This window comes from Polypterus senegalus, chromosome 1, assembly GCF_016835505.1.
Source record: "Polypterus senegalus isolate Bchr_013 chromosome 1, ASM1683550v1, whole genome shotgun sequence".
NCBI classification, from domain to species: domain Eukaryota; kingdom Metazoa; phylum Chordata; class Cladistia; order Polypteriformes; family Polypteridae; genus Polypterus; species Polypterus senegalus.
This window is the reverse complement of record NC_053154.1, coordinates 282,432,182-282,459,681: the sequence shown is the minus strand read 5'-3', so window position 1 is coordinate 282,459,681 and position 27,500 is coordinate 282,432,182. Positions and strand designations below refer to the sequence as shown.

The 27,500-nt window shown below is 36.9% G+C and overlaps 1 protein-coding gene across 1 annotated transcript in view; it reads left to right on the top strand.

Moving 5' to 3' along the window:
• atrnl1b (attractin-like 1b) overlaps positions 1 to 27,500 on the top strand; it is a 1,075,952-nt gene that overhangs the window by 213,512 nt on the left and 834,940 nt on the right. Inside the window, exons 8-9 of the mRNA XM_039775615.1 lie at positions 8,989 to 9,244; positions 20,584 to 20,767. Coding sequence (XP_039631549.1) covers positions 8,989 to 9,244; positions 20,584 to 20,767 — 440 coding nt within the window. The remainder of the gene's footprint in view (positions 1 to 8,988; positions 9,245 to 20,583; positions 20,768 to 27,500) is intronic.

Genomic DNA, 27,500 nt, shown 5'->3' with positions numbered 1-27,500 from the left:
ATAAAAGTACAAATTTCACTATACTTCTGTACAAATAACAATAAGCTTAATTTGACCAGATCGCTCAAAGTTGCTTGTATTTAAATGGTTTTACCTTATTCAGTAAGTCTTTTAGTGTGTGTCTCACATGCAATTGTCAGTTTACTGAAAAAGCAGTGCCCCTCACTTGACCAAATGTCTACCTGCCTTTAATTGACTTTTGCAGTTAACTACTCTCATTTTCCTTTCTTTTCAGATTATGGGCATTGTGGTCAAAGTGTTTGTGATTTCAGCCCTACCTGTTTCTTATGTGTTTGCCTTTTTTGTCATTGCTAGCAAGTTGAGCAGTCTTTGTCACTGAAGCTTCTACTAGACATGCTGCTGCAACCATTATTTAATACTCACAGTCACAAAGATTTTCCTTTGAGCCATGATAGCCAGTATAATGAGCAGTTGGGTCTGCCCATCATTGCTTGTACTATATGTCTTTAAGCATGATGGGATTTTAATTGCTTAATTATCACAATGACGGTACTGGTTTAGAGGTAGCAGTTTGTGCGCCTAATTTACAGAAGCATTTACTTTATTTTATTTTGTTACCTACAGAATTGTTTTTTGGATTGCTATAATAGAAAGCAGCACATGCTTTTAATTATGTATTTTATTCAGGGGGAAAAAGTATAGCTGTTCGATCCTGAGGCTTATTTAGCCAAACTTGCTCCAGAAAAAAAAAAGCACCTCTGAAATGTCAACGGTGCTTTGTTAGTTTTACATGAAGATGCCATACGTACAGAAAGCTCATCCCCTCTGTCTCTTTTTAAATATTTGTTTGAGTAGTTGTTCGTTTTGTGCATGAAATTTCATCCACTCTTTGGTTTATTTATATTGTACAGTTATTTTCACAAGTACCCTTTTGTATGTCAGAGCCCATTATGTAAATTGCTGTTGTCACCACATTGCTTACAGTCAGTGTATGGATCTCAGAGAAAGTGAAGCACTCTCACATGCCAAAAAGCTATGCTGCATAAGACTGGTAGGCATTATAGGTTAAAGTTAGGAAAGAGTCTATTTATGATGCTGCTTAAATATATTGAAAGAAATTATATCCATAGCTATTAACTTCCTAGTCAGGAAGCAGCAGGTAGCATGCTGTTTTTGTTGGTTAAAAACAATCTTTGTGTATTCAATCTTAAATATTTTAATGATTTCATGCCTGTTTTAAACTCCTGACAGTCCTATAAAAGGTTACATTATAGAAAGGTGTATTCATACATTGTTATAACAAAGAAATTTAGTCTTCTGTAAGGGCACAAAAGTGCTTGTTTACAATAGCAGCCACGGTCATGAAAAACTGTAGGATAAATTTCACAGGTGGGGATTCCATTTACATTTTTTTTGGTTTTAAATGTATGTGTGTGGTTTATGTAGACCAGGTGATATCACAAATGGTTAACTGAGAGTACTAATGGGTCCGTCCTTAACCTTTCATGACCAAAAGTGGTACAACTATTAGCCAGGCATCTGCTGGAAAACACTGAAAAATAAGCAGGTGCTTTTCAAAGTATGCTACATAATAGATAACCAATACTTGGGCTGGTGTGGCATACCATTTCGATGTTAAAAAATTGATACTGTGTACCTGAAATGTGTAAGATTAATGTCTGCTTAGTTCTGCTTTTAGTAATATGGTTAAAAAAAAAAAAAAACAGTCCCCTAGCTTCTTTGTACTTGTATAGTCCTACAACACTATGATTATATAGTTCTCTTTAAGAGCTTAGCTAAGCTGAGGTGAGGCTGAATCCAGGTGATGTGTCCATGTATTAAACAAGTAATATCTAGTGAACATTCAGCATTGATGAACTATTAATAAGATACAAAATGGCCTGTGGTTTAATTTGTATCTCTTTAGCAGACATGATAACCTTTCACAAAGATTAATACTGTCAAAATCCTTATTATTTTAACTTTAAATATTGTGCCTGTGTAAAAAACAAGCAACATAATAAAGATTTGTGGTCAGTACAGTCAATGATCAGCAAGCTGCATAGCTCAGTCTGTTATGGTAATTAGTTCTTTTTTCAGTACTTTTGTCTTGTAGTGAGTCATTTTCATCTTACTGTTGAGATTATTTGCTTTGTTATTCACCTAGTAAAATCAGATCATCTGCTGCCTAACATAAATTAAAATCTATTCTGAATGAATGAAGGCAATTGCCAAGGTTCACTCTACTGTAGAACAGTAATAAATGTGTAATTTGAAGAAAAGATACTTTCACAGCTATAAATTGTAATACCTGTCAGATACTGAAGTCTATCAACACCAGCCTTTTTGCTTTCTGAAACTCAGCTATGTATCTCTGGTGAAAGACTCTTAGCTTTGCTACTGTTCTTTGGAGTGCTCAACCTCTGTGTTAGTCTGTGTTAATTTTTAGTTATAAAGTTTAAGTCATACCTGAAAAAGTCTACCTATTCTTCACAGCATTGGTATAGAATCTTAAGATGTATTGTGCATCTGTATTATACTGAATAGTTTCTTGATGCTTTGTATTGCATGGTGGCTGCCTTATAAATTACCTTGTGATCGAGTACACTGAAAAAGGTGCTTATGTGATGAAGGCTGATTGATGAATGGATTAAAAAAAATCAAATTAAAAAAGCAAGCAAAATAAAGATTAACCGTGCTGTTAATAATTATTATGAAGAAAAGCCTGATAGCTTAGAATGTTAACACAGTGATTAACACTGCTGCCTTGTAGCTGTAGTGTTCTGGTTCTGGTTCCAAATTGGTGTAATGTGCACTGTGCAGGTTTGTGCGTTTTATCAATTGACACGGGAATGGAATGCAAATGATTGTGGGGATGTAGAATATTAAACTTTTCCTAACTTTTTTTTTTTTTTTTTTTTTTTGAAGTAGCAGCAGTTAGGCTAGACTTGTATCAAAAACCTGTACATGTTCAGAGTCTTTATTTGAATGAGATACTTGGGTCAATCTGACCTCTAATTGCAGTAACATAAGAAATGAAAATAATTGCCAAGTATCTTCTTCTTTAAAACGTGTAACTTTGGGAAATTTAAAAGAAAGTTCTCATCATCCTTATTTCTTGTTGGAACCGTATTAAGCTGTATGACAGAACATTATGTCACCCCGGTGCAAGCAGACCACACAAATGGAATGTACTATAATTTGTTGGATGTTTCACTTGCAGGCAAGCAAGAGAAAACATAGTGAATTGCTTCCATGTGTTGCATTGGGGAAGATTTTTTTGCTTTGTGAATTGTTTATAACCAAGTGACTTATTCAGACTTAATTCTTGACAAGCAATTTTTTTTCCTCACAAGAAGGAATAACAAATGCCATTCCTTGTGACCATTTCCCGTGTAGCCATATTTATTTGAACACCCTTTTAAACTGACTTGAATGAAAATAATGTTTATTCTTTACTCATGACTTTGTCTCTTAGAAAGTGGATTTGTTTGAATTAGGGAAACTTCAGTCTCATAGGTATAAGACAATCTAACAGGTATGGTATCTTTCAAGTGTTGTTTACCAGTGAATGACCTTCTTCAAAGTACACAGTGCTGTTCTTTTTTTAATTTAATTTTTTGATATCTGAAAAAAATACTAACACATGTGTTTATTCATTTCATTTAAGAAAGGAAAAATCTTTGAGTTGGCTGTTTTTTGTTATATTTGTAGAAAATGTATGAACATTGATTTGCCTCTTTATGTATGTGCACTTTCAGCACGTGTACTTGGGAATTAGCTAGTCTTGAATATCACTCCACCAGAAACCAGAATTTTGTGTTGAATTACATTTTCCATTTCCTCTGTTTGTTAAAAATTTAGCCCAATATTCAATTCAATATTATTGTTACTAATAAAATTGCTTTTGAACTTGCTTTTATGATAAAGCAATTAGGAAAAGAGGACATGCAATTAATGCATCCAGTGCATGGATGGTCAAGTTTTACACCTTTAAACATTTTAGGATTTTTTGTAGGAATTTCTTGGTGGACGTATTCATGTATAAGGTTTTCTACAGGTTAGTTTATTACATACTAGCTGGGTAACCCATCTATGACAAGTACTACTTCTAAACTGTTATCGTTTAACTACTCGTGCTGGTGTATTTTGTACACCATCTCAATTATTTTTATCCTGTGTCCTTTTTCTTGAACATCCTGGTAGCATCCGCCATCTATCCTCGGCTTGATTCACTACAAGTACAATCTGCAATGGTTTCCTACTGGTGTGCCCCCAGCCGGTTTTATGAGTGGATGCACAGTGGTGCATTTGGTATATCACACGGGTACTTACTTATGTATGACAATGATGAGATATTCTTCTTGCAATGACCTTGTCTGCAAAGAACATTCAACAACTGAAGTGAAATGTGTTACATATGCGAATCCTGCAGTGGATGAAGGTGTGACCAGTGATGAATAAGCACTGGAGAAGTGGATCAAGTTTATTTTCAGACAGTCCAAGACCGTGTCATACTGTTCAGTAGTATGGTATTAAATTAAATTAAGAAAATGTACAATTTAAAATTATTGCAGTATTTTATATTATAGCCTTATTAATTATTAATGGAGTGTGACTGCATATGGTTAACAAAAGCAGCTTCATTTTTGGTTGGTCCCACTATCGCAAAACAAGTGCAGTCAATTGCCCCAATTAAGTTAGCCTGCAATTCCCTTCTTTATGAAAGGTGTCATTGTTTCCCACTCTCTCTGAAATGTTACATATGGATGGCCTGATTTGCTGTAAATACATCCAAGTTCATCCATCAAGTTTCCTTAATATGTACTTTTTTGAACCTTTTTTTTGTACGTATGCAAGTTGTATATATCTGACCCCCAGAACTTGACAGGGTAACTTCATTATGGTGCTAAGGAAGTGAGAATGTGGGAAAGCCAGCCTACAGTACTTGATGGTGGTTATTTTGTGAAATTAAACTTAGTTAAGTAGAAGCCACTTTGTTAATTTAATTATTCTTTATTTCCCTTTTTGGTCATTACTCCTTCAGCTTCTTTAAAATAACTTTTGGCCAACTTAACATAATTTTAAATGGTAAGTGGCTCCGCATTGTGTCCGCCACAGCAGCTTTTAAAAGTTGCCTTATGTTGCTATTCTGTGAAATAGTTAATTACAAGTAAGCATGCCCTTATTTCAGTTGCATTTATCCTAAGGTATTTAACTTGCAGGTCTTTACTTCCTTCACTTAACAATCAAATACATCTTTTGAATATTGTGATATTTCCATCTATTGTTACTAGTAGTGTCTTAATTGAAACAAACAAATTCACTTTGGGTTTTGAACACAGCTAACCTTTAACAGGCTCATTTTCTTGGAACTGCAAAATATGTTTTGAAGTTCACAGTATGGAAAACAAGGTCCAGTCTCAAGAACAGACTGTCCTTTGATCCATAGAGATTTTTTTACAATTCTCTTTTAATCAAAAAATTGGTGAGAGCATTAATTGCACTTGTACAGAGCTTCCTCAAAGGACGTTTATTGTATTTGATGAAGTCATCATGCAGAGCTTTAAATCTGAGTAATACATCTGTGAAAGCAGTTTTGAATGTAATAAATAGAAAATTAACTGTATAAAAAAGTTGGGAACATTTCTGTTAAATGTGTCTTGTGATTGTGACAAAAACCTTGTGTGAAACAGAATCAAAGAAAGAAATGCTTTTTACTGTAACATGCAAGAGCACATGTTATCCATCCATCCATTTTCTAACCCGCTGAAACCGAACACAGGGTCACGGGGGTCTGCTGGAGCCAATCCCAGCCAACACAGGGCACAAGGCAGGAACCAATCCTGAGCAGGGTGCCAACCCACCGCAGGACACACACAAACACACCCACACACCAAGCACACACTAGGGCCAATTCAGAATCGCCAATCCACCTAAGCCGCATGTCTTTGGATTGTGGGAGGAAACCGGAGCGCCCGGAGGAAACCCACGCAGACACGGGGAGAACATTCAAACTCCACGCAGGGAGGACCCGGGAAGTGAACCCGGGTCTCCTAACTGCGAGGCAGCAGCGCTACCACTGCGCCACCGTGCCGCCCAGCACATGTTATGTTTGCTAATAAACATTCTTCTGTTTTATTGTCTGAAGTACTTTTAATCTTATCTATTTTATACAGCACCTTGTACAGTATAACAATCATAGTTACAAAATATACAGTGGTGTGAAAAACTATTTGCCCCCTTCCTGATTTCTTATTCTTTTGCGTGTTTGTCACACAAAATGTTTCTGATCATCAAACACATTTAACCATTAGTCAAATATAACACAAGTAAACACAAAATGCAGTTTTTAAATGATGGTTTTTATCATTCAGGGAGAAAAAAAATCCAAACCTACATGGCCCTGTGTGAAAAAGTAATTGCCCCCTGAACCTAATAACTGGTTGGGGCACCCTTAGCAGCAATAACTGCAATCAAGCGTTTGCAATAACTTGCAATGAGTCTTTTACATCGCTCTGGAGGACTTTTGGCCCACTCATCTTTGCAGAATTGTTGTAATTCAGCTTTATTTGAGGGTTTTCTAGCATGAACTGCCTTTTTAAGGTCATGCCATAGCATCTCAATTGGATTCAGGTCAGGACTTTGACTAGGCCACTCCAAAGTCTTCATTTTGTTTTTCTTCAGCCTTTCAGAGGCGGATTTGCTGGTGTGTTTTGGGTCATTGTCCTGTTGCAGCACCCAAGATCGCTTCAGCTTGAGTTGACGAACAGATGGCCGGACATTCTCCTTCAGGATTTTTTGGTAGACAGTAGAATTCATGGTTCCATCTATCACAGCAAGCCTTCCAGGTCCTGAAGCAGCAAAACAACTCCAGATCATCACACTACCACCACCATATTTTACTGTTGGTATGATGTTCTTTTTCTGAAATGCTGTGTTCCTTTTACGCCAGATGTAACGGGACATTTGCCTTCCAAAAAGATCAACTTTTGTCTCATCAGTCCACAAGGTATTTTCCCAAAAGTCTTGGCAATCATTGAGATGTTTCTTAGCAAAATTGAGACAAGCCCTAATGTTCTTTTTGCTTAACAGTGGTTTGCGTCTTGGAAATCTGCCATGCAGGCCGTTTTTGCCCAGTCTCTTTCTTATGGTGGAGTCGTGAACACTGACCTTAATTGAGGCAAGTGAGGCCTGCAGTTCTTTAGACATTGTCCTGGGGTCTTTGTGACCTCTCGGAAGAGTCGTCTCTGCGCTCTTGGGGTAATTTTTGGTCGGCCGGCCACTCCTGGGAAGGTTCACCACTGTTCCATGTTTTTGTCATTTGTAAATAATGGCTCTCACTGTGGTTCGCTGGAGTCCCAAAGAGTCCCTTTAGAAATGGCTTTATAGCCTTTACCAGACTGATAGATCTCAATTACTTCTGTTCTCATTTGTTCCTGAATTTCTTTGGATCTTGGCATGATGTCCAGCTTTTGAGGTGCTTTTGGTCTACTTCTCTGTGTCAGGCAGCTCCTATTTAAGTGATTTCTTGATTGAAACAGGTGTGGCAGTAATCAGGCCTGGGGGTGGCTACGGAAATTGAACTCAGGTGTGATACACCACAGTTAGGTTATTTTTTAACAAGGGGGCAATTACTTTTTCACACAGGGCCATGTAGGTTTGGATTTTTTTCCCCTAAATAATAAAAACCATCATTTAAAAACTGCATTTTGTGTTTACTTGTGTTATATTTGACTAATGGTTAAATGTGTTTGATGATCAGAAACATTTTGTGTGACAAACATGCAAAAGAATAAGAAATCAGGAAGGGGGCAACTAGTTTTTCACACCACTGTAAATGTATAAGTAGAACATTTTAAAGAATAGTTCAGGCACAGAATGAAGAATACTGTATACATTAGAATTCTAATGTATGGCCTCATTGGTTTCCTTTCTTTTCAGCTTCCTTTATGTACAGCAATATGTATCTTCAAGAACTGTGTTGTTTAACACTAGAATTACCAGAGCCTACGAAAAAACTCGTAAATCCGTCCCACCTTAAATCGCTTCTTAAAATCGTTCACAGCTCTCCACCAGCGTCTTTTGTCATCTAAATGTGCTGATAAAAATCAGGCTGCAAGCAGCCGGCTATTCCATCCCCCCACCGACTTGTATGTATGTTTTTATTCTAAAATAGTAAGACTAAGGGCAGTTTACTTCTCAAAACGGAGTGGTGCAGGATCAAACTCGCGACCTTTTGGTTCATTAGTCGGCAGCTGATTCTATTGCGCCACGGAGGCAGTCATAATAAATGGGTTTGTTTCTGCAGTCATATTTTTGAATAAAAGTGCAATTGTTGTGTTAGATTTGTATCTTTTGTGAAAGTATTTCTTTGATACTTCAGGCTTCATACATTATATAGTTTATGCCTACATTTTGTCATCTACTAGTAGAATATAAAAAAGTTTCTGTTTTAACAATGTGTTTACACAGATTACTGTAGAAATGGAACAGACATGAAATGCGTGTGTTCCAAACAATGATCTATTATTTCCACTCTAAAACTCCAGTTCACTCCCAGAAAATCAATCAAGGCATGAGCTGGGAGAAGTTTGTGCATGTTCTAAGTTGGTGGGGGGATGGAATAGCCGGCTACTTGCAGACTGATTTTTATCAGCACATTTAGATGACAAAAGATGCTGGTGGAGAGCTGTGAACGATTTTAAGAAGCGATTTAAGGTGGGACGGATTTACGAGTTTTTCCGTAGGCTCTGGTAATTCTAGTGTTAATTTGGTTCCACTGCCTTCGTCTTTGAGGATAGATGTGCTGCTGAGTAGAAGTCTGGAACAAGAGTTCAATGCAGTGATTTAAAAAGAAACCTTTGTTGCATTCACTGGAAACATTTAGCTGATATAATCTTAAAGTAGTTAGGACAACAATATTTTAGGTTATTGTTTTCCTTTTTTGTGAACTGCTTTTTTTTCTTTCTAATAATTGCTCTATCCCATGTCCTCCACTGATTACCCCTACCTTCTTTCTTGTAGGATGATATTTACATGTATGGAGGGAAGATTGAAACTGGCAATGGGAATGTCACAGATGAACTGTGGGTTTTTAACATCCCTAGCCAGACCTGGACAACAAAAATCCCATCTGTGCAAGCTCATGGTCAGCAATATGGTGTGGAAGGTCATTCAGCCCACATCATAGAAATGGACAATGGTGATGTTATCATGGTTATCATTTTTGGATATTCTGCTATTTATGGATACATCAGCAATGTTCAAGAATACAACATAAGTAAGTTATTTATCCTAATACACTCTAAATATACTTTATCTGAAAATATACCTGGACAAGTGTTTTACCTGTTGCCCTTGATCTTCTTGAATTTTTTTAGCTTTTTTGTTCAATTTTATTGGTATTTTCACTAAGTTCAGCTTTGGCATTATGCTCTTCATTTTTCAAATGATAAAAAATATTTAACATACCTGTAAACAATCAATCAATGTGCTTCTCGAAATATCTTTGAATGTCTTATAATCTGAAAAAGTTGTCTCACACCTGGAATGCGATTCGAATTCTGAGGTTTTTATTTCTGGTTTGTGGGAAAAGGAAGGGGTAATGAAATATCAACCACAAGAATATAGATTTTCAGAAAATTACCCATGGCCTAATTGTTCCTCTCTGATTTGGCTAGTTAGCCTTTATGGAACAATAGTCCACCTTAAAGGCAGTCCGCATGCTATATGCCACAGGTCACTAGATGGCTGAGAAACTGTGAGTAAACATGGGTACTTATTTTTTTAAGAAAGTGTAAAGGGTTGGGTATGTGAACACCAGAGAACAAAGAAAGGCCTTATAGCGCCAATAGTTTATAGAAGCCATAACAGTTTAAAACTAAGCTTAATGGTGTTTATTTTTCCTAAGATTTCTCAATTTACTTCTAACCTTAGATTAATTATGGTGTACTAAGTTTACAAATGGTACAATTCAGTTTCAAATTAAAAAAAAAAAAACAAACATGTAATTTATTGTGATTTATATGAAAATAAAGGAAAGCACACCCAGTAAAGTCTTTTTTTTACAGCGTGCTTATTAGATTCTAGTGTAAAGATTAAATTGTTTGGTTCATTTAACAGTGATTTGCCTGTCAGTTATATAATAAATACGGTTATTTTCTTAAGTTGATAACATAAACACATTAGTTAGATTTTGTATTTTCTGTTGGTTTATGTAATTTCTAAATCATAATTAAACAAGCATACATATTTGATTTTTATGTATATTAATTTTCAGTGTAAACAGTAGTTGCCTTTATTTAATTAGTCCAAACTGTTTAATTTTTGATAGGTTGTGTTACTTGATTGCGAATCATTTATATGTTTTGTTGTGTATATTCTGCATTGCATTTACTCTGCTGTATAAGGATGAGGTAGTGTAACATTCTTAAATTCCTTTTATGCCAGAACTTCAGCAGAATTGAAAGTCTGTACAGTTTGTCTGGGTACAAACTCAAATCAGTGGTGTAATTTCATCCTATGCATTTGTAAAGTAGGGAGCACATGACTTCATTATGGATAATCATATTTTATATCCTCAAAGACATTGATTAAGTAGATCTAGCAGAATATTTTCCAAATAAACGGTGAATCATGCACTCAAGGACACATGGAAATTGAGGGGAATGCTTTTAGAAGTTAAGCCTAGAAACACTTCTTTAATCAAAAAGTGTGTCTGGAACAAGCTATCAAGACATGTAGTTGAAGATGAAACCTTGAGAAAAGTCAAGCAAAATGACATCTGTTATTGGCTAACTAAAAAGATTACAATATGTAAGCTTTTGAGGAAACTTAGGCCCCTTCTTCAGGCAAGATATAATCAAGAAGGAGCCTGAGTTGCCTCGAAATCTTGCATATTGTAATCTTTTTAGTTAGTCAATAAAAGGTGTAATTTTGCTTGACTTTTCTCTACATTCATAATTGCTAACACGGTACAACACCCTAGTTCAAGAAGAAACCTTGAAAACCTTTTAGGAAGTATCCGGAGGAGATATTAGGAGAGCTTAGCTTTTGGTTAAAAAAACAGCTTGATGGACTGAATGGTTTCGTCTCATTTGTCAAAATTGTATTTTTATTTATTTACTTGCAAAATACCTGCACTTCGCAGCAGCGAAGTACTGCCTTAAAATTTTTACTAAGAAGAAAATGAAACCTTTTTAAACTGAGGGAAAATATACCAATAATTATTTGTTAAGGATCTCTTTGTATACCACATTATTAGTTCGGCCCTCCGGTTGTAATATAACCAAGTTGTGCACTGAGCTTACTCTTGAGCATGCAATGTACAGTTGGCCATGTGAAAAGTAATCTTGTCTGAAACCTCACAGCTTGGATTGCTGCTGTCATAATCGGTGTGAGTTTCATGGTTTGTTTCAATTACGACAGTATTTGCAGGACTTGTGTTAATGTGACATTCGGCATCTGTCAAGCATTGCAAGCATATAACCGGTTTCATTGATAACTTCACATCCAGCTTTTGAGAGTTTAAACATTCATAAACATCAAAGTGTCCACTACTCAGATCTTCACCTGTGAATCTAAAATGTTTAAGAGGCATTGGCGGTTGTCGAAAGGTGTAAAATATTTGCCCATTTCGGTACACTTGAAAGCGACAACCGAACAATTCAGCGGCAGCCATCAACTCAGATGCAGAACCATAGGTGAAGGGCTTTAGCATTTCCCTCTTCTAGTGCTCCTGTATAGTATAATTATCTCCTGTACCGTCATCAGTCCACACCTTGAACCTGTCCAAGTCATTCAATACATAAGACACAATGTTCCTCCGGATATCAAGAGTGAGCTTGGGCATGGAAACCACTCGGTAAGTGACAGTTCTTTGATCAATGGTGATCACCTCGATAGACATGTTAATGGGGGTATGGTTGGAATGATAAAGGAAATGGGTACATGAACAATGTAAAGTAAGTTTAAAATACCTACACAATAACTATAATCATAATAAACGAACAATAAAACAGCAGAGAAGCCGTGGATTAAATAAAAAGGCTGTAGTTATCAGCAGGGAGATGTGAATCCCGTGGCGAAGCAAGGAAGGGAATGTACAGACTGGAGCGACGGATGGCCTTATATAGGCAGGCAGCCAACAACGTGGGAGGCCCATAAGTAACAAAGACCGTTGGGAAGTTCAATATGGCAGCCGATAGTGGTGTCATACCACCCAAATAAGTACATACATTGGTTTCAGTTAGCGCAAGGAAGCCGGCAACCAAATTTAGTGAAGATGGGGCCATAACTAAGAAAGTTCAACATAGCGGACATTGTCGACCGTTATGACCGTTAGGCGTAGAATTTCGAAATGAAACCTGTTTAACTTTTGTAAGTACACTATAAGGAATGAGCCTGCCAAATTTCAGCCTTCTATCTACACAGGAAGTTGGAGAATTAGTGATGAGTGAGTCAGTCAGTCAGTCAGTGAGGGCTTTGCCTTTTATTAGTATAGATTTATTTATAAAGCACTTTAAAAACAACATCAAGGCTGACCAAAGTGCTGTACAGTAAAAAAAAAAAAAAAAAAGAAAAACCCAACATATCAGACACATGAAACCAAAGGTTAAATGAAACAGAAATACAAACTAAAAAGATTCTTAATGAAAAATTGTAATTTACAAAATTTTCCCAGTTCAACTAATTTGTTTACTGTAATTTTGTAACACTGAAAATTAGTGTTGCACCAAATTTACAATTGCAACATGATAGCTTAGTATAGTCCAGTATAGCCCATTAATATTGATTCACCTGATGTTTGTCACAATATTTTAAAGTTGAGGTTTGAAGGTCAGGAAACTACTACTATCTCTCACATAATTTGCTAATTTATTCCTATTTCTAAGTGTTTGTGTGAAGAAAAATTTTATAATATCTGTGATAATTTTTCGCTCTAGCAGCCTCCATCTGTGTTTCCATGTTGTATTTCTGGAACTCATTTTAAATTATCCATTAGAATTGGCTCTACTAATTCTGTTCTTATAGACTTCTATCATGGTTCTTCTTCATTTCAGTTTACTTAAATTGAAAAGACTGAACACCTTGAATCTTTTCTTGCTGCTCATACTTTGCAGCCCAGGAAACATATGTAGTCTAATACTCTGTGAGCTTTGTTTTATTCTCTTATTCTCAAAAGAATAAGATTTAATACCCCAGTCCCCAACGTGTCATTATATCATAATATTTTACTTGTAAGACTATATAATTATTTGCATCAAATTTCATCTTCTACATATCTACCAAAGTCAAAATTTTGATCAGGTCTGTCAATAATGACTCTAAATAAATAAATGATTTCTCAAGATTTGGAAGAATACCGGCTACTTAACAAGACAGAAAAGTGAGTGAAGTAAATGAGCAGGGAAGAAGCAGGCAGGTCAAAGGTAGACTCTCTTTTTATTATTTTGTTGGTGTCCAGTGGGCCGAGGCAGTGTACCATTTTTATTGCAGTATTCAGAATAAAAAGTCAGTCAGTGCCTGTGGTTTATTGGATTGGTACTCTACCAAGTCAGGGTTTGCACAGTCTTGTCTGTTTTTTTTTCTCTTTTACAGATGTAGCAATATTTTAATGTAAGTGACCTGAATATTTTCAGTTACACCTCACTGTTTTAGACATTATGTGTCAAGCCAACAGCCACATAAGACACAGACTAATTGTGGGACATGGTGTGGTTGCTGACAAGGCTCTTTAAAGTTTTTGTTTTAAAGTATCTATCTATCTATCTATATATATATCTATATATATATCTATATATATATATATATCTATATCTATATATATATATATATATATATATCTATATCTATATATATATATATATATATATATATATATCTATACTAATAAAAGGCAAAGCCCTCACTGACTGACTGACTGACTCACTCACTCACTGACTCATCATTAATTCTCCAACTTCCCATATAGGTAGAAGGGTGAAATTTGGCAGGCTCATTCCTTACAGCTTCCTTACAAAAGTTGGGCAGGTTTCATTTCGAAATTCTATGCATAATGGTCATAACTAGAAGCTATTTTTCTCCATTTACTGTAATGGAGTTGAGCTCGAAAGCCGTGGGGCGGAGTTTGTGTGACATCATCACGCCTCCACGTAATCACGCAGTACGTAGAAAACCAGGAAGAGCTCCAAAAAGCGCTGAAGAAAACATGCATTATATAATTAAGAAAGCAGCGAAACAATTAGAAGTGAGCCAGTGACATATAAAACCATATTCAGCGGCTCACGTGAACTGATGCAGTGCGCAGACAAAAAGCAACAGTTCCAAAGCAGTGCTGAACAAAAACCGAATTACACTGCTACGCTCAAATAGACAAACCACACGCCGTGGCGCAATAGTAGAGGCTTCGCCTCTAGCGCCGATGTTCCGAGGTTCAATTCCTGAGAGGGGATGCACTGAGTATGTACACGCGCTTCCGATTCATTTTAGCCTCACATCCCCTTGGTTTGAGACGTATGAAAAAATATGCGGTTAACGCAGAAAGACAGATCACCAATTGAAGCTTTATGAATAATGGATACTTTATTCGCGATCAATGATTGTTTTGGTAAAGCCATACTCAGTGTATTCATTAGATGAACGGTAAAAAAGTAAGAGCGAGGGGAGGGTAACTTATTGAGGCACCCAGGCAAAACCACAATAGCACGTGGGCTTGATGTACTGTAGTGCGCGTCAACTCGATCTGAATTGCGCGATCACATTTGAAAAAATATATCTTTTCAAGTTCTATTTAGTCCATATGTGTCAAACTCAAGGCCCGCAGGCCACATCCAGCCCGCGAGATCATTTTATATATTATTGTTATTAATGGCCCGGGGATATGAAGCGCTGGTAACACAATAAACTACAGATCCCATAATGCAGCGCTTCAGCTGCCTTGCCGAACACTTACCGCGTTAATCAAGCCTAGCAAGTTATTGCGAAGCTAACCCACATGATGCCGAAGAGAAAAGGTGATTCTGAACATAGAACCTTTAAAAACCGATGGGAGGCTGAGTATATGTTTACTGACATTGCCGGTAAACCCGTGTGTCTCATTTGTGGAGCTAATGTGGCTGTAATTACAGAATTTAATCTAAGACGGCACTATGAGACAAAACATCAAGATAACCTGAAAGACCTGAATGCAATGCACAAGATACAGAAAGCATAAGAGTTAAAGAAGAATCTGACACTTCAGCAGACGTTTTTACCCGTGCAAAATCACAAAGTGATTTCAAGTGAAGCTACTTTTATGGGAGACACAAATGCACCAGTGCAACTTGCCCCACTTTCCCTGTTGCCAAGTAATGTTGAACCAAGTCGGCACTACGGTGTTCCCAAATTCGCATTTTGCTGATAAACTGAGCCACTGTGCACTGAGTTCGCACGGCGCTTTGGTGACTTTGAAGAACAAAAAAAGAATTTTGAGTTGTTTCGCAACCCATTTGCCGTTGATGTGGAAACTGCACCTGTGCAGATTCAGATGGAGGTGATTGAGCTGCAGTGTAATGGCACACTGAAGGCAAAGTACGATACTGCACGGCCCGCACAGTTTATTCACTCCATTCCCGCACAAATGCTCCACCTCCATATACATGCGGCTCGAACCTTGTGCATGTTTGGTACCACATATCTGTGTGAGAAGCTCTTCTCAGTCATGAAGACTAACAAAACAGCACAAAGGAGTCGCCTCACTGATGAGCACCTGCAGTCCATCCTGAGAATCTCCACAACACAGAACCTCACACCAAACATAAACGAACTTGTTGGCAAAAAAAGATGCCAGGCGTCCAGCTCTGATAAAATGACATATGAGCAAAGACAACTGAATGATTTTATTTGTTATTGCTGAAAAGAACAAATTTTATTTATATTTCCAGGTTTTGTTATGCACCATGTTCATATTTGAATTTGTATAATTTTGACAGGATATATTTTTATGGAGAGCAAAATCTTTTGGGATATTTAAAATTTAAGTTTATTTTTTATATAAAATTACATAAGAGTAAAGAAATTTGAATGTTTGTTCTTTTAACGTTTACTTTATTTCTAACTTGTATAATTTAGGCAGGATATATTTTTATGGAGAGCAAGTTATTTAAGGTTTGAGTTGATTTATTCTGGAATAATATTCTGTCGATTAAATAAAAATTCCTTCTATTTAAAATTTAAATAGAACTTGAACAGAAACGATAGTTCATAATATCCACACATACTTGCACGTAAAAGTCATCCGTTTTAACAAGCAGCGTATTGCACTGATACGAAATAGCCCGCCCATTTAATTATTTAGGAATGGATAAATAAATTCATAGAAATTCATTCTTCTTCCTTCATGGATTCTGGCACCCCCAGCAACAGTTGCTCGCACCCCAAAGACTGTGTGTGTGTGTGTGTGTGTGTGTGTGTGTGTGTGTATATATATATATATATATGTATATGTATGTATGTATGTATGTATGTATGTATGTATGTATGTAGATATGTATGTATATATATGTTTATATATATATGTGTGTATGTGTATATATATATATATATATATATATATATATATATATATATATATATATATATATATATATATATATATATATATATATATATATATATATATATATATATTTGTGTGGGAGGCTCAAAATCAAAAGTACCAGTCAGTATCTGGTGTGGCCACCAGCTGCTTGAAGTACTGCAGTGCATCTCCTCCTCATGGACTGGACCAGATTTGTCAGTTCTTGCTGTGAGATGTTACTCCAGTCTTCCACCAAGGCACCTGCAAGTTCCTGGACATTTCTGGGGGGAATGGCCCTAGCCCTCACCTTGCGATCCAACAGGTCCCAGACGTGCTCAATGGGATTAAGATCCGGGCTCTTCCACTGCGAGGATGATCAGCTGTCCTTCCTGTCTCCCCTGTAGCTGTCTTAGGCGTCTTACAGTGCAGACATGGCAATTTATTGCCCTAGCCACATCAGCAGTCCTCATGCCTCCCTGCAGCATGCCTAATGCACGTTCACGCAGATGAGCAGGGACCCTGGGCATCTTTCTTTGGGTGTTTTTCACAGTCGGTAGACAAGTCTCTTTAGTGTCCTGCGTTTTAGAACTGTGACCTTAAATGCCTACTTTCTGTAAGCTTTTAAGGTCTTAACGACCATTCCACAGGTGCATGTTAATTAATTGATTATGGTTAATTGAACATGCATGGAAAACATTGTTTAAACCCTTTACAATGAAGATCTGTAAAGTTATTTGGATTTTTAAAACATTATTGTTGAAATACACAGTCTTGAAAAAGGGACGTTTCTTTTTTTGCTGAGTATATATGTGGATGTATGTGTATATATGTATGTCTGTATATATATGTGTGTGTATGGATATGTACAGTATATATATATGTTTATATGTGTGTATATGTATATATATATGTGTATATGTGTATATATATATATATATATATATATATATATAATATGACAGCAACACTCATCATCACAAAACAATTACATTGACAATTATGTTACGTTATTTTCAAAATGTTTCCTTTTCTTTTTCATTACTTCTTTAACACACTACTTCTCCGCTGTGAAGCGTGGGTATTTTGGTAGTATATATATAAATAAAATTCACTAAGGGCACGCAAGACACTGAGCGCAAGCAAGACAGAGAGCCACGCCCGTCAACTCACAGAGCCCTGCCCGCCAACTCTAAGACCATGGGATACGCTCGACAGAGCCCCTTCCGCCAACTCTATCCTTCCTCCCGCATCATGGGATACACACGACAGAGCCCTGCCCGCCAACTGTAATCCTCCTCTTGCGTCCACCGTCACTCTCGAGGCATGTGCACTGCCTGCTCATGTGCCCGCACGCAACAACTCGCCAAACACAGCCTCAGTCACTTTCATCTGTGTTACAGTCCACATGAGAGACACGCGCACACAGGAGAGAGAGAGAGAGACACACACACACACACACACAGGCGTGCAAGAGAGACACACACACGCACACACACAGGAGAGAAACACACACACACACACACATGAGTAAGAGACACACTCACACACCGAGGCGCATGTGTGAGGGAGACACACACACACACACAGGCGCTCGTGTGCATTGTTGTAGTGTTACTTTTCTTGGTTGTTTATTAAATTACAGATTTTTAAATGTTCATTTTTTCCCCTGTGCTTAAAACTCATTAAAACAAAGTGTTTTTAGCGAGCGGTTCGTAGAGCTATAGCGCAGACTCTTACAGTGTTAGTTTTCTCTGTTGTTAAAGGTTTTCTCAGTGTTATTTAAGTGGTATTTTTTACATTTAGTTTACTATTACGATGTGCATTCTATGGTGTAATTAACTATATTTGTGCTTAAAAACTTAAAAAAAATATATATATATTTACATACAGTTTGTACAGTCTGGAACAGATTAATTGTATTTACATACAATCCTATGGGGGAAATTACTTTGGTTCACGACCAAATTGGTTTACGACCAGAATTTTGGAAAGAATTATGGTTGTGAACTGAGGTTCCACTGTATATATAATCGACCAAGTTGCCTGACCATGGGGTACGCATGACAGAGACCTCCCGTGTCCACCCTCGCTCTTGAGGCATGCGCACTGCTTGCTCATGTGCCCGCTCCCAACATGTTACCTAACACATCCTCACTCGCTTTGGTCTGTGCTACATTCCACATTCAGCTGTGAGCCACGTTGACTGTTCACGTTGATAATTATGCGGCGTATGCTACGCTGCAGGTTGGCTGGTTATAATAAAATGAAAATCTTAATTATGATAGCTATTTTCGATTTGCTTTAATGAGAATGTCTCAATCAGGGATCTCGAGTTTAAGAGTGAATGGTAGAGAATCAGATGCAAAATGATATTTTTAGGGCGCAGGAGAAGCGCTTAGAAAAATTGCTCTGAGTACACTAATAGATCAAAGTGCAGAGTATAGGGCTATAAAAACAATATGTGTGAAGGGTTTTGGCTGTATGTTTTTATTAATGAAGATAACAAGCTAACCATTCAAAATTATTTTAAAGCTGATTGTGGAAGTGAAGTGCAATACAGATCTTTAAAACACTGCAGCTTTGCATAACACACCAGAAGTAACACTATCCCAAAAAAATGTGCCCCATAAACCAAGCAGCTGTTCTTTGCCATCCTCCCTAAGCCCCTCCCAATAAAGTCTAACTGCAGACCTCCAGAGCTGTACTCTGTTGAGGAGGTTGTTGCTGTGCATCATGTCATGTGATGCTCTCCTTGTTATACTGTGATTAAGATTAGGGTTTTGGGAGGGTTTAATGAATAAATCAAGTAACATCTCACAGAGGTCTTCTGCGGGAAACATCCTGTTGTTTGACAATCAAATATCTGCTTCTACTATTGAAGAAGATTGTTTTAAAATAAATTTAAATTGTATTTGAATAATGATGTTTGATCTGACAGCCTTAGTCCATACACTACCCTATGTGTGCTTTGTGTGATGCACTATCTGAAGACAATTTTCACTTCGCTGAGCTGAAGTTCCTTTTGATTTTTAATTTCTGCTACAGAGGTACTTTGTTGGTAATATACATTCTTGTTAATGCCTGGGTTCAGCTGTAAGTGAGAAGCAAGGAGTAGAAGGGCCACTTCTTCAAATAGAAGAGTATGTTAATCACCAGAAAAAGTGGTGCCAGAGGCGTATAGAAGTATAGAAAAGTTTAAGGAAATAAGGAATTATAACTGACAACATCAAAGGTAGTAATAGAATATTAATACCAAAAAGACCAAACCATTACAATTACATTTATGTACCAGGCACATCATGAGGGCATAAATGGCAGACAGAATCAGAGCAAATGACATTTATATATAGTTTATGAGAATAATGTAAAGTTTGTACATGTATTTAAATTCAGTAAATTAATAACTAGTATTCTTCAAGGAGTCTCTAATATTTTCAAAGATAGAGTTCTGTCTGAGAAGTTTTGTGGTGAATGTTGAGAGCAGTCAAAATAGGTGATACATTTTTTTAACTTTTCTTTTGACAGTTGATTATAAAAGTAAAGGACTACTACATTAGGTTCCTTCTGAACATGACAGGTTTTTGCAAGATGTGGTTAAAGAGTACATAAAAGTACAAATAAAAAAGGCAACACTGTTAAGCTTTTTTTTGATAAATTCTTCAGTTATCTCTTGAATTAGCTGTTAATTAAAGTCATCTTTGAATTGTATGTGAAGTGCTGTTTAAATATCAATATATCTGTCATTAAGAAAGCCCATTAAATAATTCCTCATGGATGTTTTGAATGTATTGTTTACATGTTAGATTTGCAAATATTATATGTAAGGATCAAATTAACATGCCGTTGTTTCTTCTGCAAAGCTTATCGATAAGCAAGTCCAGTAACAGATTGTAAAAAAGGTGAAAATATTGATGATCTAAAGGAATAAGCCTATTGATTAATAATATAGTAAATTTAATCTGCTTGTCACATTTGTTTACATTTTGGGTGTTTTTGTTTAATTTTGTAACAAAATATCTGTTATATAGTTGGTGATTTCTTACATATTTTTGTCTCTGCAGGGTCGAATACTTGGCTAGTGCTAGAGACCAAAGGAGCAATTGTCCAGGGTGGTTATGGTCACAGCAGTGTTTATGATAGCATGTCAAAATCAGTTTATGTGCATGGTGGATACAAAGCCCTTCCTGCTAGTAAATATGGCTTGGTGGATGATCTCTACAAATATGAAGTTCGTACGCGGACATGGTGAGTCTGGCTGCTACAATGAACGTTTTTTGGTCCATTGTTCGTGTAGGTATACAATTTCCTCTTAGCTTATCTCTAATATTATGTAAATGAAAGCTTTAACTTCTGGTGACAGCAACTTAAAAAAATATATGTGTGTGTGAGTGTGTTTGTGTGTATAAATATGTGTAGATATACAGGGTGGTCCAGATCTAATTATACAGATCCAGATCGTTTGTATGACTTTGATTTATGTGGGGACGATTCCAGTTTGGTGCGAAGACGATTCTTCTTGTTGTCAGTTCACACACCTCTCGATGGTCCGGGATTTTACGGGTAATTTTCTATGTAATAAACTTAATAAGTAATGAAAATTGCATAATTAGATCTAGACCACCCTATACATACATACAATATATATGCTACCAGTCAAAAGTTTTAGAACACTCCAGTTTTTCTTCAGATTTTCTAAAATGGTGAACAGGTAAGCAGTAAACTGCCAAAGGTTTATAGATAAGGTCAGCTTGAAATACAAATGAGTATATCTTTACTGTACACATGTGCATTGTATTTAAATGTTAGTTTGCATATGAGACAGGTCTCCATTCACAATGCTACATGAACAACTCCTTTTCCAATAGTTAGAGCAGGTCGCAAACTCATAGAAGTCCCATTTAACCTAGAAAGCTCAGTATATAAGAAGATGCATATAGTGAGTGAGAGACAAGTTGATAGTATGGAAGGAGAGCATCTTGAATCGCCTTGTGGAAATGAGATGAGATTATAGGAAGTGCATACATCTCACACTACTTCATGTCTGGATGTATGGTACAGATCAAGAGTATTGAGACGTAAAAACACATGTCATTTTTTCTTGCACCACTTAAGGGGAGATGCAGCATGAATGCGAATTACATGTGTCTTCCTTTTTCTTGTACCACCATGTGCTGCACTGAGCTTAATAAAGCTCTAGTATTGAAGGCCATTCTTTTGTCACATAAGAAAAAAGTATTATACTGTGCACCACAATAGTTTAAATTTTTGCGTTACTTCTTTTTTAGTACTCTACTGCTATTTATTGCTCGTTTAATTCATAGAGGACAAGATTCTGCTGTACTTACAAGTTTGATTTTAAAAGGTGATATACAGTATAGTATAACTACAGTTTTAATCTTGCATCCTCACTAATTTACTTCACTTAATATTCATTATATGTTGCTGCTTAATTTAGTGCATTGTGTAAATGCAGTGTGGTGACACAGAGGCAGGTGCTGCTTAAAAGAGGCAGGTGTTGCTTAAAAGCTTCAGGGACCTGTGTTTGAACCCTTCATTTTGCACATTCTCCCAATGTGATTTGTTTTTTGCTTTCAAAATTCTCAGTTGCTGCCATTCTTTTTACATGTCTTTGCATTTATTTGTCTTACTATACCTTATAATGGACTGGGAATCTTGCCTGGTAGGTCTGGAAAAGCTGCAGTTCCTTGAGTCAGAATAGAATAAGTAGGTTCAGAAAAGAAATTGAAGGTTGAATATTTTGTTGAATATCTATTTCAGTAGTTTGGCTCTTAAGTGGATTAATTTGCTTTTAGTCATGTTGAGTCTGGATAATCAAGTAATTAGGCAAGTTATACTGTCATTTAAAATAATTAGAGTGAATTATATCTTTCAAGTAAGATTGTATATACCAGTTTCAAAATGGCACGTGATTATTTATTAAATCTTCTGAAATTAAGTGTTAGTTGTCAAATTCTGATTAACACTTAAATGCCAAAAACTTTAAGATTTTCTCCTTATTACATATTCTGCAAAGAACATCTTGTCAACCCAGTATAACTTTCACTTATCCTCTGTGGCTAGATGCAGTCACATGCATAACCGTCTGCAGCTTAGTAATTGCAAAAAGCTTTTCTGCCAGTAGTAGGCACTATGAGATGACACTGGCTTGATTCAAGACTGTTATCAGGTTTTTTGCTATACAGAGTTTGTTGTGCTCATGATATGAGAAATGTTTCAATTACCACATTTAAACTTTCACCTACCCTCTTTGTTCTGCACAAATAAATTGAATTTTAGGTCAGCGCTTTAGAAGAAAAGTGAGGTCGCTTTTAGTTTGGTGCTTGATTGCCACAAAAAGCAATCAAGGATAAGCTCCTTTTTGTGTTTGTAAAATTAAAAAGTAGCTAAGTGCATTAAGCATACACTTAAATTTTCCAAATACAATATGCCCAAATAAAAGAGCACATGTTTCAACATATAGCATGATATATGTATACATATAGTGTGCATGATACTTTATGTATAGATTTCTCTCACTGTATTAGGCCCAGGATTTCACAGGAATCTGTTTTCCACCTGGTAGTTACTTGTGGAACTGCATTGGCTGCTTAACACTAGAAATACCAGACCTAACGAAAAAACTCATAAATCTGGCCCTCCCTAAATCCCTTTGCACCTCTCTGTCAGCCTCTCTTGTCTTCTAAATGTGTCGATAAGCCCAAACAGCAAGCAGTCTGCTATACCATCCCCCCCACCGCCTCAGAACGGGCAAGAAGTTCTCCCAGTTCGTGCCTTGATTGATTATCTGGGAGTGAGCTACCCAGACTTGCAAGGGGAAATAATTTGATGTGTGTTTTCTGTCTACAACAATCTATGTAAACACATCGTTAAAACAGAAACGTTTTTCATGTTTTAGTAATAACAAAATGTAGACATGAGCACTGGTAATTAACACTAGAATTACCAAAGCCTATGAAAAAACTTGTAAATCTGTCCCACCTTAAATCCCCTCACACCTTTCCGTCATCGTCTTTTGTTTTGTAAATGTGTCAATAAGCAGCAAGCAGCCTGCTTATACCATCACCCACACCGCTGCACAAAGTTTTCTCAGCTCAAGTCTGTTTACCTGCCTGTCAGTTGCTTAGAGTTGTATAGAGTAAATATTATATCATTATTTGAAACACATGCATTTCGTGTGTGTTTCGTGTCTACAGCAATCTATGTAAACACATTGTTAAAACAGAAACGTTTTTCATGTTTTAGTAGTAAATGACAAAATGTAGACATGAAGCGTATAATGTGTGAAGTCCAAATATCAAATTAACACTTTCACAAAGGTACAAGTATAGCAAAAGAAGTAAGCTTTTATTCAAAAATGTAACTGCAGAAAAAGAACCTGCATTAGGGTGCGATATTGACACGTCTTTAATACGACCGCTTTGGTGGCGTAACTGTAAGAACTACTGACTGGTAATGAAAAGGTCATGAGTTTGATCCCGGATGAGATGTGAGCTTCTTTTATTCTTGTTATTTTAGAATAAAAACATACATTTGATTTGAGTCTGTAACAGCTGGTGTAAATGTATGGTACTTTTAAAGGTTAATGTTTTTTTATTCAGTTTTATTCTCTCAGTTGCGTTCACACTCGCCCCGATCTGACACTGTTAGTTTTCAACTAAAGACGTGCTATCACAGAGGTGAACTCGGATGAGGACGATTTTTTCTACATCTGAGAAAGAGAACAGAAGCACCCCTCCCCACAAGAAATGTCCATTCACATATGAGAACAACACAGCTGCACCAGGCGTAAAGGTGAAAGATGGCACCGTTTGGATGCACCAAGAGGTCGGGTGTCATACTGCCATACAGTCTTGTTGTCTTATAGTATAATAGTAACAATAAGAGCAGCTCATTACTCAAAACGTATATTTTGGGACACGGGAAGGCTCAAACCGGCGACCTTTTGAATATGATTCAGACGTTCTTACCACTGTACTACCAAAGAAGTCACGACAACAAGCCACACTAACCCGATTTCTTTTTCGTTGGTTATAGTCTGCATAAAAGCAAACTTGTTCTGTTATATTTGTAACTTTTGTGAAAGTGCTTATTTGATATTTGGACTTCAGTCTTCACACATTATATACGTCATGTCAAAATTTTGTCATTAGTACTAAAACATGGAAAAAGTTTGTTTGTCTTTTAGGTATGTGTTCAACATTTCTTGCATTTCCTGTTATCCTACACTTACATAGATCTTTGTAGACACGGAACACACATGAAATGCATGTGTTTCAAATAGCAATATTTTTTTAGCCAATACAGCTCTAGGTACCTGACTCCCTGATAAAGAAGACTTAAGCTGGGAGAGGTTTTTGCACTTTCTGCAGCGGTGGGAGGATGGGATAGCAGGCTGCTTGCTGCTTGGGCTTATCAACACATTTACAAGACAAAAGACGCTGATGGAGAGGTGCGAGCGGATTTAAGGTTGGCCGGGTTTACAAGTTTTTTCGTAAGCTTTGGTAATTCTAGTGTTAAGGTAAGTATGTAAAAAAAAAAAAAAATGTGTCAACATGGTGACAATTAATGCTTCATGTCTGATTTACTTTACTCACTTTTTGATTTGATACTGCATCTTAAAAGCAAATCATACAATTATAATTGCCTCTTAAGCAGTTGATCTAAGAATGATATTTGGGTTTTCTCTTGTGTGTCATTCACTACTTTTACTGTTAAACCAAATGCACGCTACTGAAGATAAGGGGGTTTTATATCCTTTACTGCTTAACCCCCATTCCTGATGCTTAAGCCTGTCTGGTGTGGGTGAGCTGGCTGTGGTGGTACAAGGGTTCTGAATGCAAATGTTACTGTTTATAATCCACACAAATGAAACATAAAACCCTCTAGATGCTTTTTATGGTTTTTTAATGCTAAAAAGGTTAATAGTATACACCAAGCACAATTTGAGAGAGTTCAGAGCTCTAGATTAAAACCTAAGGTTAAAATTAAAGTTAGGATTAACAATTTTGTTTTTTCCAAACTCTCCTTCTGGGAGATCATTGCTGGAAATACAGTACACCCCCAAAATTTGCAGCGGTTACATTCCTAGAGCACCTGCAAATTGTGAATAAACGCACATTTTGGATGTGGTTACAAAAAATGCCTATTTTCTTAGTTTAAACCCTAAATATGCCCCCAAAACACTTTAATTTGAAACTCAGCTTAATACATTACCTAAAAATAAAGAATGTAAAGGTAAACCTGTATACTGTACTGCTATGTCTCCCGTAGTTCTAGAATGTAAAATACCGATGTTACCGCTATATGTACTGTAATTCATGCAAGCGCGTTTTCATTGCTAGAAGCCTTAGATGGTGCAGCTCGTTTCGGCGGCATTTTTGGGCTGTAACCCTTAAATTGCCGCATATTTGGGGGTTACTGCATCCTTGGACGCCAAATACTTTTTTGCTGCACTTTAAGTGAACATCACAATCAACAAAGAAAAAGTGAAATTTTAATGTAAAACATTTTTTCATGCAAAGAGCATCACGATTACTGCAACACTGATCATTTTACACACTGCTAATGAACTGTAAAAACTATTTAAAAAAAACTACTGGAATAATATGTACAAAGTGCAATTGACCCCTCTTGAACTGGCTGCACACAAGCACACAGAGGTAAGCGCTGATGCTTGCAGGCTAGCCTAGTGCAGCGGCTGAATCCCAGGGACAGTGAGGCTGCAGTACTGCAGGGTGTCACACTTGGGTCACAGAAACACAGGGGATAATAGAGACAGGAACTTTATTCAAACAATTCAAACAAACATGTCTCTTTCAGAAGTAAAACAAACTTAGTATGCAGTTAGTTATCAATTAAAGAATAGACAAACATCATAGGAGAGCACATCCCCCAACAGGAGCAGGGAATGTGTGGGGAAGGAGAGAGAAACAAAGCAATCAGCCAAAAAGGACAGGCGCTGTTTAGGCTTTTAAGTAAACGGAAAACACAAGAACACTCAGCTGGAGATGTATCACAGTCAATCAGCAGCAAGGAGAAATGAATAACGCTGTAGTGGTCCGGTGCCGCTAAGATTCACACCGTCGAGAAGACAGTGATATATTTATTTTTATGGTGGACATTCCAGGGATGCTCCCAGCTTTGACCCGACCCACACGCACTCACAAACAGAGACAAATACAAAGCAAACCGGCAAATAAAGAATGTAATGAAAACAAAGTAAATAAGAAAACGATACCACCCCTGTTCCCTTTATGGCGATTACACATTAAATACAACAAAGCACAAACAAAACACACAAAGTAAATCATGAAAAAGTTTGTGAAAAACGGCAACAGATGAAATGTAATGATGAATATAGATAGTCCAGAGATCCGCACGTTGAATGGGAATGTAAAGATAGTCCTACCGGTAGTTCCTGAAATGGTGAAGACAGGTGGATGGGTTCAGGAGCACTCTTTTCTTTGCAGGATGGCCATGAATCCACTTATTTTCCTCATGTACACAGGCAGATAGAAGACAATCCAGACACACAAAACGATCCATGACAAAATGAATAAGTATAGGTAACCCAACAGAAGGCAAATAGACAGGAACTTGAAACACAAATTACAAAAACCTTTTTTTTGCTTTTGGTCACCGGCCCCCATTTTAAAAGCTGCGCTGACATCCTTTGACCCCAACAACCCCAGCACCCTCAGTAGAAGACCAATCAGAGGCACTGCAGGGACTGTTGGGAGTTGCAGTTTCAAATTGTATTGGCTACTTTGATCTTCCCAAGCCGCATTTTCCACTACAGTTGCTTCCTGTTCTCTCTACAGTGCAGTATTGCCACGATAAAAGCCATACACGTTGCGGAGGATATTTGTGGTTTCCGCTAACAATTTTATTAGATAGGTTCTAAGGAAAAATATGCAAATGACTGAGGCCGCAAACTCTGAACTGTGACTTCACAGGG